This window comes from Vigna angularis, chromosome 1 (genome assembly GCF_016808095.1).
Source record: "Vigna angularis cultivar LongXiaoDou No.4 chromosome 1, ASM1680809v1, whole genome shotgun sequence".
NCBI classification, from domain to species: Eukaryota; Viridiplantae; Streptophyta; class Magnoliopsida; order Fabales; family Fabaceae; genus Vigna; species Vigna angularis.
In genome coordinates, this window is record NC_068970.1 from 19,169,313 (window position 1) to 19,182,357 (window position 13,045).

At 33.6% G+C, this 13,045-nt stretch overlaps 2 protein-coding genes across 2 annotated transcripts; one reads left to right on the plus strand and one right to left on the minus strand.

The window, feature by feature from the left end:
- Positions 1–2,215: 2,215 nt before the first annotated feature.
- On the plus strand, positions 2,216–3,429 carry LOC108322098 (uncharacterized). Its single transcript, XM_017554076.2, has 3 exons — positions 2,216–2,854; positions 3,052–3,120; positions 3,216–3,429. Exons 1-2 carry the CDS (start codon positions 2,348–2,350, stop codon positions 3,103–3,105), a joined length of 561 nt encoding a protein of 186 aa, XP_017409565.1. The 5' UTR covers positions 2,216–2,347; the 3' UTR covers positions 3,106–3,120; positions 3,216–3,429.
- A 5,327-nt stretch (positions 3,430–8,756) lies between these two features.
- Positions 8,757–13,045, minus strand: LOC108322094 (B3 domain-containing protein Os01g0234100). The gene is made up of 8 exons (XM_017554071.2): positions 12,895–13,045; positions 12,584–12,807; positions 12,229–12,291; positions 11,554–11,585; positions 11,306–11,462; positions 11,005–11,211; positions 9,742–9,829; positions 8,757–9,644 (listed from the first exon to the last, which is right to left on the minus strand). The coding sequence occupies exons 2-8, from the start codon at positions 12,740–12,742 to the stop codon at positions 8,899–8,901; spliced, it is 1,452 nt and encodes a 483-aa protein (XP_017409560.1). The 5' UTR covers positions 12,743–12,807; positions 12,895–13,045; the 3' UTR covers positions 8,757–8,898.

Consider the following 13,045-nt stretch of genomic DNA (forward strand, 5'->3'; position numbering starts at 1 on the left):
ACTTATATATGCATTCAAACTTAAGAATAGAGAGATTAGTTTTTATAGATTTAGAAACAATAGAAACTCTTTAAGTTGAGTTTACATTTTTGTAATTAGGAGATATAAATGTTGATGAACAAGTGTGACAAGTCTTCCCATTAATTACAAATTTTAGAATTTAAATGCTTTTATTAACTATTAATATTGTCATAATTAATAATTTGAATACTTTTAATATTTATATTACATATTTATGTATGCTTAAATATGAATGTTATTTTTAAAATAAAAACATATTTTTGGATATTGTCCATAAATTATTTCAACTTTTAAGCTACATTAACAAAAGTGAATATATTAAATCTAATTTAAAAATATTGTAAAAAAATTATCATAAAAAAGTAAAAACATATTAAAAAAGTAAATACGCAAACATTATTTCAAAAATAAAAAAAATAACAATATTATAGTTATAAGATTTTATTTTTGAAATTTTAATGAAAATATTTAAATTTTAAATATATAAAAATTCATAAAATAAAAAGGTAAAAAACTATTGAAGTATATAAAGGTCGAAGTTGCTAAGACTTAAAGAAACGATTAAAGTCATCATAAATATGAAAACTTAGAAAAAAATTAAAGTAATCTTATCCATGATCACTAACTAGTTCAATTTTTATTAAAAGTTGTAACTTAATTAATTACTTGTTAATCCGGAAAAGAAAATTTGAAGCGATCAATTTCCTCACAATTTTTTTTAATATGAAGTTGTACGTATGAGGGTGACTTCTGACTTTAGTAAATTTTTAGAAAATTACCAAAATGTAGAATTTGAAATGAGAATGGGAGGAGAAAAAAATGGCATGAAGTGATCTTTATTTAAGGCCTGTAGGTGGGTTGAGTTAGAAAAATTCCAATCCCATCTTCTCAAATGTTGTTTATGAGTAGTAAATTCAGGTCTAACATTAAGTGGCATGTATGTACTGATATAATAATAATAATTATTATTTGAATGGTAGGGTTTTTAGTTAGGGTTAAATTTGCTATTAAATTGAAAGGCAATATCCCGGGTCACGTGGTGAGTTTGATCCGTCAGTATCGCCAGCACATAACGTGCTTTTTACTTTGGGAGTCAAAGCATGGTCAAATGGCATAGCTGTGCATGCATGCTGGCCCTCTCTGTAAGCTGTAACTCTGCCACTGTGCCTCTGAGTCACTGTGCTGCCACCCCTTTAAACTTAGCTCAAAACATTCAAAGCATTTAACCCTCCTCAAACCCTCAATGCTGTCGCTTTCTCTACCACAAATGCTTACTCTTTCCACTTCCCATCTCCCAAACCTCCCTTTTTTAACACACTCATTTATGTTTTTCACCCTTCTGTATTCAATTAACCATCACCATTTCACCTTTTTAACTGCTTCGCCTTCTTCCATGGACCACCGTCTCATCACTTCATAACAAGACAACAATACACATGTTAAATAAATTTCTTTAGCCAATACAATCATACAACCAAATAAATTTTATTACCCAAAAGAAAATGTGAGTATGTGTTTTCTTACTATGCTTATGCATTGGATGTTGAAATGACATCGTTTCAAGTGCAAGTTCTTAGAATCTTCCCAAAACTTTGTTTATCATTTAATAAACATGAAGCCAAAGGTATTGGCCTAAAAAGGCAATCTTTGCATCAGTTACCCGTGGGGTAAAAGAAAGAAACAAAAGAAAATGACCTCTGTTGGCAGTTTCAGCGCCTTCACTTACTCCCAAAGAGTGAGCTGGTGTAACTCGAGAGACAGTACATTCCTTCTATTGAACGCTAAATTAACATCTTGTGACAACACACCACACTTCCATTTAATGTAAGTTTAATTCAAACCAGATCAAAATCTCTATCAAATTTTAAACTTCTCCACACTCTTATATCTATGCTTTCTTTATCAATTTTAAACAACTATCTTTTCGTATAACATCAATCAATAATGTATATTTGATCTATATATAAATGAATAACGTCAAAACTATATATCTTAAATGAATAATTCGTATAGTAAAGGTCTATGTTAAATCCTCCGATGATTTCCTCTTATTAGTCTTTTTATTTTGTTTTCTAAGTAATAACTATGCATTTGAAGACAATAAATCTGTTTTTTTTTCATTTAAGATATTCTTAGAAGATAGTATCGAGATTAATAAGAGAAGATGAGATTAGTGAATATAAATAGAAACATGTTAGAGTGGGTTGTAAGATGTAACAGTGAGAGGGGTCCCAAGTAGAATTTAATAGGCTCTTTGGTTGTGCTTCACATCACATATCGATCCGTTTTGCACTCTTATAATTTCCATGTTGTTATTCTTGGTCTCATGGCATGCTTAGAGATGTACAACTCGGAGCACAAGGGTCGCCATCACCATCATCACTGCGCTCCAGTGAGTCCCAGAATTTCTTTCTCGAACGACTTTGTGGATGCTCAGCAAGCCACAAAGCAGGAACACAGCAGCGCCAGCAGATCAGAGGCTCCTGCAGTATCCTCAGACTTCGAGTTTTCTGTCACCAACTACTCAATGATGAGTGCTGATGAGCTTTTCTTCAAAGGAAGGTTGTTGCCCTTCAAGGATACCAAGAGGGCCACCACCACTCTCAGGGAAGAGCTACTCGTGGACGATGATGATGATGATGAGGGCTACCAAGATTTCTCTCTCAGACCCCCCAAAGGCTCCTCCACTCGGTGGAAAGGCTTTCTGGGTCTCAGAAAAAGTCACCTTGGATCCAAGAAGGTTGACAAGAGTGAAACCTCCTCTGACCCAGCTGTTGAAACAAGAAGAGCTGGTTTCTTCAACGAGGGAGCTAGGCTTAATGTGAATTCACAGGTTAGTTCCTGCTGCCTTTTGATTCTTTCAATGTGTTACAACCTTGTTCAACTTGAACAGTGTTGCCTCTCATTTATGTACATTATTTTGATCATATCATGGCATGGATCTCCTACATTAATTTAAGTTTGAGTGACCCTGTCTTTTTAATCTTTGCTTGATTTAATATAGTTGTTTTACATTTTGGTACGATGCAGGAGTTGTTGAATGAAGGAGGATCAGGTGGTAGGGATGTTGAGATTGGGTTATAGAGTTAACTGAAGAAGGTATTGGATTTGTGTTGTGTAGGAACAGGAATGATACATAAGCTTTGAATATGTATTGATTTACCGTTGATTTTTGTTATGTTCTCCCTTTGTAGGGTGACAGGGCATTTTTTTTTCCCTTCAGCGGGTTTCAGAACCAAACCAAGGCGATGAATTTATGTTATTAGGCTTTTGTTTGTCAGCTTTGATTCTTCCATAATTCTCTGATTTTTGGTCCACCTAGGTTCGGATTTCACTGTTTGTTGTACAAATTATTTGCAGTTGAATTGAAAAGGCCAGCAAAAAGAAAGGATTGAATCATCTTTCTTACTTTTTAGTGTTGCATCTTCTTAAGCTAGCCCCAATCATGTCCTATATATTTCACTCTTGGTTAAAATCTTCCATTGTAGTGCATGAGATGGATGAAGGAGAGTGGTGGGGTGCATAATATTTGTCTTGTATGTGAATTCATTTCATTTGGCTTCATTAATGGATTTTAAATAGTTAATGTCGGGAGAAAAATAAGTGTTTTTTATGGCTCCTTTATCATTCAGATCTCTTGCAAACATACCTTACCTTGTCCATGTTACTAATTTCTCTTCAACATTATTAACATAATCATAGTAACTTGGGTGACTAAGTTTGTCTCTGGTGAAGAATCATTGATGATGAGGCTATGGTTTCTTCCATAGGCCAATCTCTGATATCCTATCCCATGAGCTTTGCTCCTTGTCCCAATTCAGAGTTCTGGTTGATTTGACTGATTTGTTTGTCCCAGATCCCAGTCTCTGTTGACTGGTTACTGACGTGGCTCCTCTAATTGCCTTGAATCTGCTGACATGCTATGCTGATGTGGCAGACACACCCTTCCATCACATTTTTCAATCTTTCCCTCTCCGGCCCATGTCAACAATTAGATCTCCGGCCAATGTCTGTCAACCTTTACGTTAGTCTAAAATTAACATATTTTAACAAGAAAAAGACAGACATAAACTTGTATTACAAAATCAAAGAAAAATACTAAATCTCCCAAACTTGTGTTTAAAAAACTAGTATTTTATTTTTTATTGTTGAAATACTCACACACTAAAAATAAAATAATTTAAAATATAAATACTTTTTGTGAAATTAAATTAGACTTTAATTATTTTTTCAATATTTGGTGTCAGTATCTGAAATTGTGGTGGGGAGTTACAACTTTTTTTATCACATGGAAAAATCCAATGCTGCATTTCCTGATCCAATCATGCTTGCGGGTCTAATTATAATCATTGGGCAGGGTTCAGACCCTACAAAAGATTGAAGCTCACATTTATTAAAACGTTTCAATAAAAGATAGAAATGAAAAGTCTTATTTATTTTATCTTATAAATACAATACCTAATTTGAATTATAATTAACTATTTCTGATTAGATGTTTTAATATTTTTCTCTCACAATAGTTTTATAAATAGCCAAATGGGCAACCTCTTAGTTATTTATTTGTTTTCTTTTTCTTTTTAACATTAAACTAAATTTTAATTTTTTAAAATATAATCGATTGAAAATAATTTTTAATTATAATCGATCAATTTAATTTATTTGTTATAAATTTATATTTAGGCTTTAAAATACAATTTACATATAAATATTATACAATATTATAAAAATTTAGTATAATATACTTATATTAAAATTTATTTACTGTAAATTTAATTTGACTATCGTAAATACTTATACACAAACTATTATTACTTATCCTTCTCCGGATAAATAATTCTATTTTACAGTTGCTCCCTGGTGCTTTAAAAATGTAAATGATATGCGTGGCCATCTATTAGACCATATTCAATAAGGTAATTCACTTTATCTGAAAGATCGAATTAAATATCTAGAACTGTGTCTTGTTAAATTGAATATCAGTTGAATCATTTTATTAAGTTTGTTTTCGGGTTTTATAGATGGAGTAAATAAGCTAAAAGAAACTATGTAAGTCAATTAAAACACAAAAACTTAGATATTATATTTTCTTGAAAAAAATATCTATGAAAAAAAAGTATTTATGAAAATAATATATAATCGATTTGTTTTAAATATAAATATTAATAAAAAGTCGAATTAATTTTTTATTAATAATTATGTATTTCTTTATTATAATAAAATAAAGGGTTAAATATGTTTTTATTCCCTTAAGTCAGACGATTTTGTTTTTAGTCCCTACTCAGAATTTTGATGGTTTTTAGTCTTTATTATTTTGAAACACTAACTATTGTTACCAATAAGGAGTATTGGTAAATCTTGAAGAAATTTGTTTTGATGATGCTACAAGAAGTTTTAGTTGAAGAAAATATTAGAATTAGTTAAAAGCAATTTGTAGAGATTAAATGTAGTAGGAAATTCTTGTAAACTTTGTAAACTTGCATTTTTAACTGCAATAATCGATTATGGAATGGCAATAATCGATTATCACAGAGTCATACAGGAATAATCGATTATCACATCATATAATCGATTATCACTTTTTTGAAAACCCCATAACGGACACAAATAATCGATTATCACTTTGCATAATCGATTATCAGTGGCAGTTGGGAGATGTTTTTTCAGTTTTTGACCCTGCACGAAACTAGGCTTATAAATAGAGGTCTTCACAGCTCTTAAAAAAAAACTTTTCAATTGAGAGTATTAGAGCTTTGTGCCTAAGGGAAGCTCTCTGTGAGTGAAAAGGATCTATGCCATTTTGAGAATACAGTTTGTCTAAGGAAGTTCTCAAAGTGATAGAGTGCTCTTGTCTGGTCTTGTGAATAGGAGAAGCTCGCGCTTTGTGTGTCAAAGGTCGGAGCAGTTCTCTTCAAGTTGACAAAGCTGTTGCTTCCGGTTCGTGCGTCGAAGGAAGCTCTTCCGGTTCGTTTGTCGAAGGAAGGTGTTTTCTATTCTTTTCTCATTTCATTTATATTGTAATCTGTACAACTATATTTTTAGTGAAAAAGGTTAATCACTATTTATAGTGATTAACGACTGGACGTAGAATCTTTTGATTCGAACCAGGATAAAAATTCTGTGTTGATTTTCTTGATCCCTAAACTCTTAGTACATCAACTGTTCGATAAAAGTTTGCTAAGAAAATCAATTTTTGAAACCGACTATTTTAACTTGTGTTGTGATCGTTACACGCTTTCCGCTATCTATATTTTATTCCGCTGCGCGACTCTATAACGGTACCGATTGTTCCGACAACTATTAGTCCTTAAAATTGGACGGTGTTAAGTTTTAGTGGATGTGGCAAACGGCGATGCCACGTGATCTGCTCTCTTCACTCTCTGCCACGTGATCACTATCTGCTCTCTTCACTCTCTGCTCTCTTCCATTCCCTCACTCTCCAACTCCACCCAAACGCTTTTTCTTCAGAACGACGCGCCCACTCAAAACGACACGCTCCACCGTCCAGTCCCCAACCCCTAAACGACGCGGCCGAAAGAAAAAATCCTCACAACCCGAAACATCACCCGCAAACGACACGCGAGAACACCAAAACGCAGAGTGAGGGTTGGAATTCTGACTCTTCAACGTTTTCTGGCTTTTGTTCTTCAATATTATTTTTTGTTTTGAACTCCACATCTTTTGACATTTTTAACTCTGTTTCTGGATTCAGTTCCTTTACAGAATTTTCTGGGTCTAAATTCTGAACTTCTGACACTTTCAACCCAGCTGCATTCTCTGGTTTAAACTCCTCTGCATTCTTTACTTTGTTCAAATCCCGAACTTTAGACACTTTCAACTCTGTTGCTTTCTCAGGTTTCAGCTCCTCTGCATTGCTTGCTTTGTTAAAATCCATAACATTAGACACTTTCAACTGTGTTGATTCATATGGTTTCAGTTCCTCTGCATTCTTTACTTTGGTCAAATTCGTATCTTTTGACACTTCTACCCCTAACTTTTTTTGTGGCTTCAGTTCATCTTCATCCTTTACCATGTTTGACTCCTTATCTTTAGACACTTTTAACTGTGCTTCTTCATTTGGCTCCTCTACGTCCTTCATAGTGTCCAACCCCACATAATAATCTGCCCTCAAATCCATATCCTCTTCTAGCTTTAATACCTCATGAACCCTGTCTGGATTTTTGAGAACCTGACATACACAATGAGCAGGACAAAACATTTGAATGATTTGCACAACACTTATGAATTAAAATCTTAAAATTGATCATCCTTACATGCACAAAGACTACCAAAAACAGCAGAGATAACAGCTCCCAGAAAATAAGAAATTTTATAACACGCTTAATGAATGCTTCCAAAGTGACTCAACAAAACATTAAAATTTGCAACTCTAACGTGGCGGTGGCGCACGTGCAACTTGGGGGGCGTGCCACGTTTTTGGGGAAGGTTGGTAGGGACGAGTTCGGGGAGGATCAGTGTCGTTTAGGGGTTTGGGACTCGACGATGGAGCGTGTCGTTTTGAGTGGGTGCCTCGTTCTCAAGAAAAAGCGTTTGGGTGGGGTTGGAGAGTGAGGGAATGGAAGAGAGCAGAGAGTGAAGAGAGCAGATTAGTGATCACGTGATAGAGAGTGAAGAGAGCAGATCAGTGATCACGTGACATCGACGTTTGTCACATCCACTAAAACTTAACACCGTCCAATTTTAAGGACTAATAGTCAGTGTTTCAAAACAATAAAGACTAAAAACCATCAAAGTTCTGAGTAGGGACTAAAAACAAAATCGTATGATACTTAAAACATATTTAATCCTAAAATAAATCATTAAAATAAGTTTAAATACGTTTTTTTTTCAATATTATTGTGGATTTTTAATATAATTCTTAACATTTTTTTCTTAATTCAATTTTTATTTTAGTTAAAATAACTTAATATAGTCTTTTAGTTATATTTATATTTGACTTTTTAGTTTAGATATGGGATAGAAATGAGTGTGTCTATTTGTTTTTATATACATTTTAATTTATATATTAGTCTTACTTTTTGATCTGTTCTTATTTTAACTTATTAAAATATATAATGTGTTAGTAAATTTTAATAATTTTTTATATTATTATTTTTATTTAGTTTCATAAATTATTTCTTAAGTATACATTTAATTATTTTTATTCTTTTGTTTAATTATTTGGAAATTTTCTAATTATTTGATATTTTTATAATCATAATTTAATTCTTGATATTTGATATTAAAGAAATATATATATTTGATATTTTTAGACGGAAACGTGACAAAAATTTCATATCCATTTAATATATCAATGAAGATGGAATTTACTTTAAAGATCAACCACATTCATCCCAGCCTACAAATGATTAATTGTACATAACTTATGATAAAGTTATGGAAAACATTCACATATGTTATTATGAAGGCTTTGACTGAATTTCATAAAGATGGGAGATGGCCAAGGGGCACAAATTCTTTTTTCATAACTGTAATATCAAAAGTGGATAACCCTCAGAGTAAATAAATAGGTTTAATATCTTTGCATACACTTGGCTTTTATACATAAAATCAACCATGATATGAGTGCTTGTCAATACAAGTCCTAAATGAGGAGTTCCATAAATGTCCAAACGCACTAGCTCCATTCTTGTTTTTAGTTATGGCAGAATGGCAGAAGGATTAGGAGTACTTAAATTACCCCACTATCAAAAAACGAACACTGGAAAATTAATGGCTATGATAAATGCCACTCATAATTGCACAACATATACTACAATAGACATTTTCTGTCTAAGGTCACAGGATCCAGAGATTATGTTTAACCATGAGAGCCAATAAATATATACATGCACACATTTTCTCAAAAAATATAAAGTTTCACCAAGGTGCATGGACCTCTCTTCGAAATTTATTATGATAATTTTCAGCTTTGCCCTTCAAACTCCCAATATAAGCACCAAAACCATTACATGCTCCTTTCAATTCTTCGAGCTTCTCTTCTATGTTCCTTATTTCATCATCCGCCCGACTGTACTCGTTTCTAGAGGCTAAGTACTTTTTGACCTCTGAGACATCATTTTCCTCATAAGCAATGCTTACAAGCCGTCGTAATCGGATCCTTAGAAACTCAACATTCATACCCAGATGCTCGAAGGCTAGCAATGTTTTGTCCCAGTTGACAAATTCAAAACGTGGGGTGCATAGCATACTAACCTTTATGGCATCGGCAATGTTGACAGTTTCAGATATAATTCCAGCAACCAGCTTATAGTTCATGCCCTTGATCAGATTCTCATGAAGAAATGCATGCTGACTACAACATAGCCTGTAGTACTTGTTTCTAACATCGTCAGGGAACTCAGCATCTATTGACACTCCATCAACGATGATGCTAAAATTTTCAAAGCCTCTGACATCTTCAAACTCAAGCATTCTAAACTCCTCCATAACTTCTGAGAGAGCTTCCTCACTACCATCTTCAGGTTGTTCTACTGATGGCATAACCTTAGGTCTCAATCTCGACAAGTTTGCCTTTTTTTTCTTTTGGATATCAAGTGGGACAGATTTTCCGTGTTTTCTCTTTGAGCTATTGCATGTAAGATCAGTATCCATGTTATCTTTGCCTGAGAGCAATGAGCAAAACAAAGAATGCATAAATCCACAATCATTCATGATTTGATATAATAAAAGAAAGTAAAAGCATAGAGAAACAAGTCTTGCCTCCCATTTTTTGTTGTTTTGTGCAGCTATCAAAATTCAGAAAGGCCCCATCTAGTTCCCTCGTATTATTAGCTCTTATTATATAAACCTGAAAATCAAGTACAACAATAAGTGGTGGCATGACCTAAAGAAAAGCTTAAAAATAAGTTTTGTTTAAGTTTGCTGAAAATCAACATAGAGACCAGTTTCATTTGGACAACAACAAATTCAGCTTTTACAAAGGAAAAATGGTATCTATGAAAGTTAGAAAAGAAGCTTTTTACTAACTCCAGCTATTGTCCAAAAACATACAATAAGTGTTTTGCCTTTAAAGAGAGAAAAGATGGTATAGTGACCCATTCCCTCCAATGCTCAGAATGATTCTTGGGCATAATCATGGACTTGAACACTCTTTAGCAGAGATTCAGAGGATAATTGTCTTAATAATCAGGGAGCAGTTGTCATTGTAACAGTGCCCTATTTCACCATGAAGCTGCATCATTGCCACCACATGACCTTCTATACAACTCCAAATGATATTACGAAGATAACCATAGCAATCAGGGTATGACCATCATTTTAGCAGTACCAAGTTTGCCTGATCCAACTAAGCCCCACAACTGTTGCCTTATGGCCTCCTAAATTTTTCTTTAGTTGCAAGTGTTCCCTCACTAAAACAACACGCACAACACACCAGTCTCAAGAAAATAAGTTCTCTGTCATTGTCCAAATCTTCAGAGATAGCATATATGTTTCTTTTTTCCTATTTTTATAAGAAAATAGTTCTGTTTGTTGATAAATGATAACATCAATATGGCATAAGTCTTTAATCATTTTTATTGTACAATGCGGGATTTACCCCTGAACTCTAACAAAGGGTAAGGGAGAGAGTGGTTAAACCTCCAAATCAATTAGGGACTTATGATTGATAAACAATGTAACTGTCAAAGCATATTGCTAATGCAATACATCATGGTCTTTTATCATCTGGATATAATGTTCAGGACCCATGGAAACTATCTTTTCAATAGCATTGACCTCCACAAGGGATTAGTACCCAATAACAAGGTGACCCCAAAATTATATTTATCAATTGTTAGAAAATTTGGATTTGTTATGATTGTATCCATTACATTGACATGCGTCTAACTAACACAAAGATAAAGTGGCAAGTGATATACAAGCCATTGTTACCTTTTTTCATTGCAACATAGTATGCATGCTCTGATCGAAATGTGAATACCACTAGAAAAATTTAAGCAAAAAAAAAATCAAAAGCATCACCTTAAATTTGGTTGGTTCAACTAATTGGAAGACCACCGCATCACCCTCCTGCAATTTGTGCACAGCAGAAAACTGTCTCCATCCGGCGCTCAATCCTGTCTTACAGGCAATGAATTTTGTATTGTATTCTTTACCAGATTCATCTTCCAAAATGATTGTTGTATCCTTATCCGGTAAGTGTCTTTTGCAGAAGGACACAGGAAGGCCCTGCAAAAGGAAATCAGAATACACGAGTGAAACGTAATGAAATAAGGTTTCTAAAATAGAAGTATTTTTTGTTTCAGTGTATCAAGATACTCACCATCCAAAAACAACTAGCAACATGTGATCTAACTAACGACTTCACAAAACTAGGAAATTCTGGTCTCAAATTTGATTGGACCTCCTCTGCTTGAAGAACTGCAGATGACATAACCTCACCACGAGAGGATGTTCCTTCTACTGCAGCCTTCATGGAACTGGAAGCAAATACCACGATAAATTTTACCGTAATGAAGTCAAGTAAAGGAGAAATCTATTATCTAAACAGCAGTATGCTGATTTGCTTACCTTGAAAACTTCTGAGCCTCAGCACACGTAGCCTGTAGAAGCATTTGATACAAATAATCCAATTAGACTTTAATTTTCAGTTAACTGTGCTGCAATCCATTTAACTCATACAGAAGTTGTACATTATGAAGAGTGGTTGATTTAGAATTTACAATACACTTGCATAATAATGTCTAAACTTGGATCTAAAAAGGAAATGTAATACTTACATTCGAACGTTATTTGGATATTATTATCAGTAAAGTTTAAGTTGCCTATGTTATAACCAATTAAAAGCATTGTTTTTCTGCAAGTATTTCAAGTTGTTTTTCCCATCACAATTTCCATTAGACAGACATAATACTTGTATAGTATTATCCCTTGCATCATACATCTTCTCTAATGCAAACATATAATGTGTTTGGATACACATTTTCAACGAAAAAAGTCTTTTCAAATTTCTCAATGAAGTCTAAACTAAAATGGGGGCATATTGATTGATACCAAATCAAACACTCAAATACTCCATTGTAGGCGACAAAAATGATTTGCTTGTCAAACATATATTACCTCTTGCTATAAAAACACTATGAAGGAAAGAAACAATTACAGGAGTTCACCAAAGGCAGAAATCTTACAAGTCCACCATAAAAGCCATCACGAAACATAAAACAAATAAAAAAAAAAAAATCTTACTTGCTTGGTCGGACTATTATTCAATATTTTGTATTTCTTCTCCACCACCTTGTTTTGTTTATCCTGCAAACAGTGCAACAAGACTTCAACTCATCACTATCAATTCAGAAAAGGAAGCACAGAGAGAAGCCTACAGCAAAAAGAATCTCATCTAGTTTGGCCATATACTGATATTATAAATGAAATTAAAAAGAACTACTTTATATCAAAATGAAAAATTGAAACTATGTAAGGGAAAGAAGATAAATGAAGATGTCCACCCAAGCCTTTGTTCCCCAACGTGCAAAACAGACACTAAATTAAAAAAAAAAAAAAAAAAAAGTAAAACCATGTAGACAGAAGTTAGAATAAAAACCATGTTTAAAGGAGAGATTCTGGAGAAGTGAGATAGAGGTACGCCACCATGCAACTCCTCCCCATAATATGCTACAGTTACAGCTTGATCATATTGTGTTAGCTCCACCACATCCCTCCTGTTCGCACGATCGCGGTTCCTTTCATCAGTAACCACCATTTTCAGCCTTATCAGATAGCCCCCTTTCAGTTTCAAATGTGAATGAACGATTTAAACACCACCACCTTTAAACAAAAGGAGAAAAAAGAGAAAAAAGTTTGCATCATGGATGGATCGGTTGACCAGCGAGAAAAAACAAAATGAGCCACTACCGTTTGATATCCACCGCCTTAGATGTTGTGTCTTTGGGTTGGTGTTGTTGTAAAAATTGTTTGGTAATTGACAACCAGACTTCAGATTTTGCAATGGAATGGAATACAATGTAGGAACATTGGAAATATTAGATTTTAAAACCACCTCAAA

Bases quoted from the DNA above. Each gene is read 5' to 3' on its own strand.
- LOC108322098 (XM_017554076.2), top strand. From the start codon at position 2,348: ATGGCATGCTTAGAGATGTACAACTCGGAGCACAAGGGTCGCCATCAC. The intron at 2,855-3,051 runs GTTAGTTCCTGC...GGTACGATGCAG, and splicing joins GGCTTAATGTGAATTCACAG to GAGTTGTTGAATGAAGGAGG.
- LOC108322094 (XM_017554071.2), bottom strand. From the start codon at position 12,742: ATGGTGGTTACTGATGAAAGGAACCGCGATCGTGCGAACAGGAGGGAT. The intron at 12,292-12,583 runs GTTTTTATTCTA...CACTGTTTGCAG, and splicing joins GAATCTCTCCTTTAAACATG to GATAAACAAAACAAGGTGGT. The intron at 11,463-11,553 runs GTAAGCAAATCA...ATTTGCTTCCAG, and splicing joins GAGGCTCAGAAGTTTTCAAG to TTCCATGAAGGCTGCAGTAG.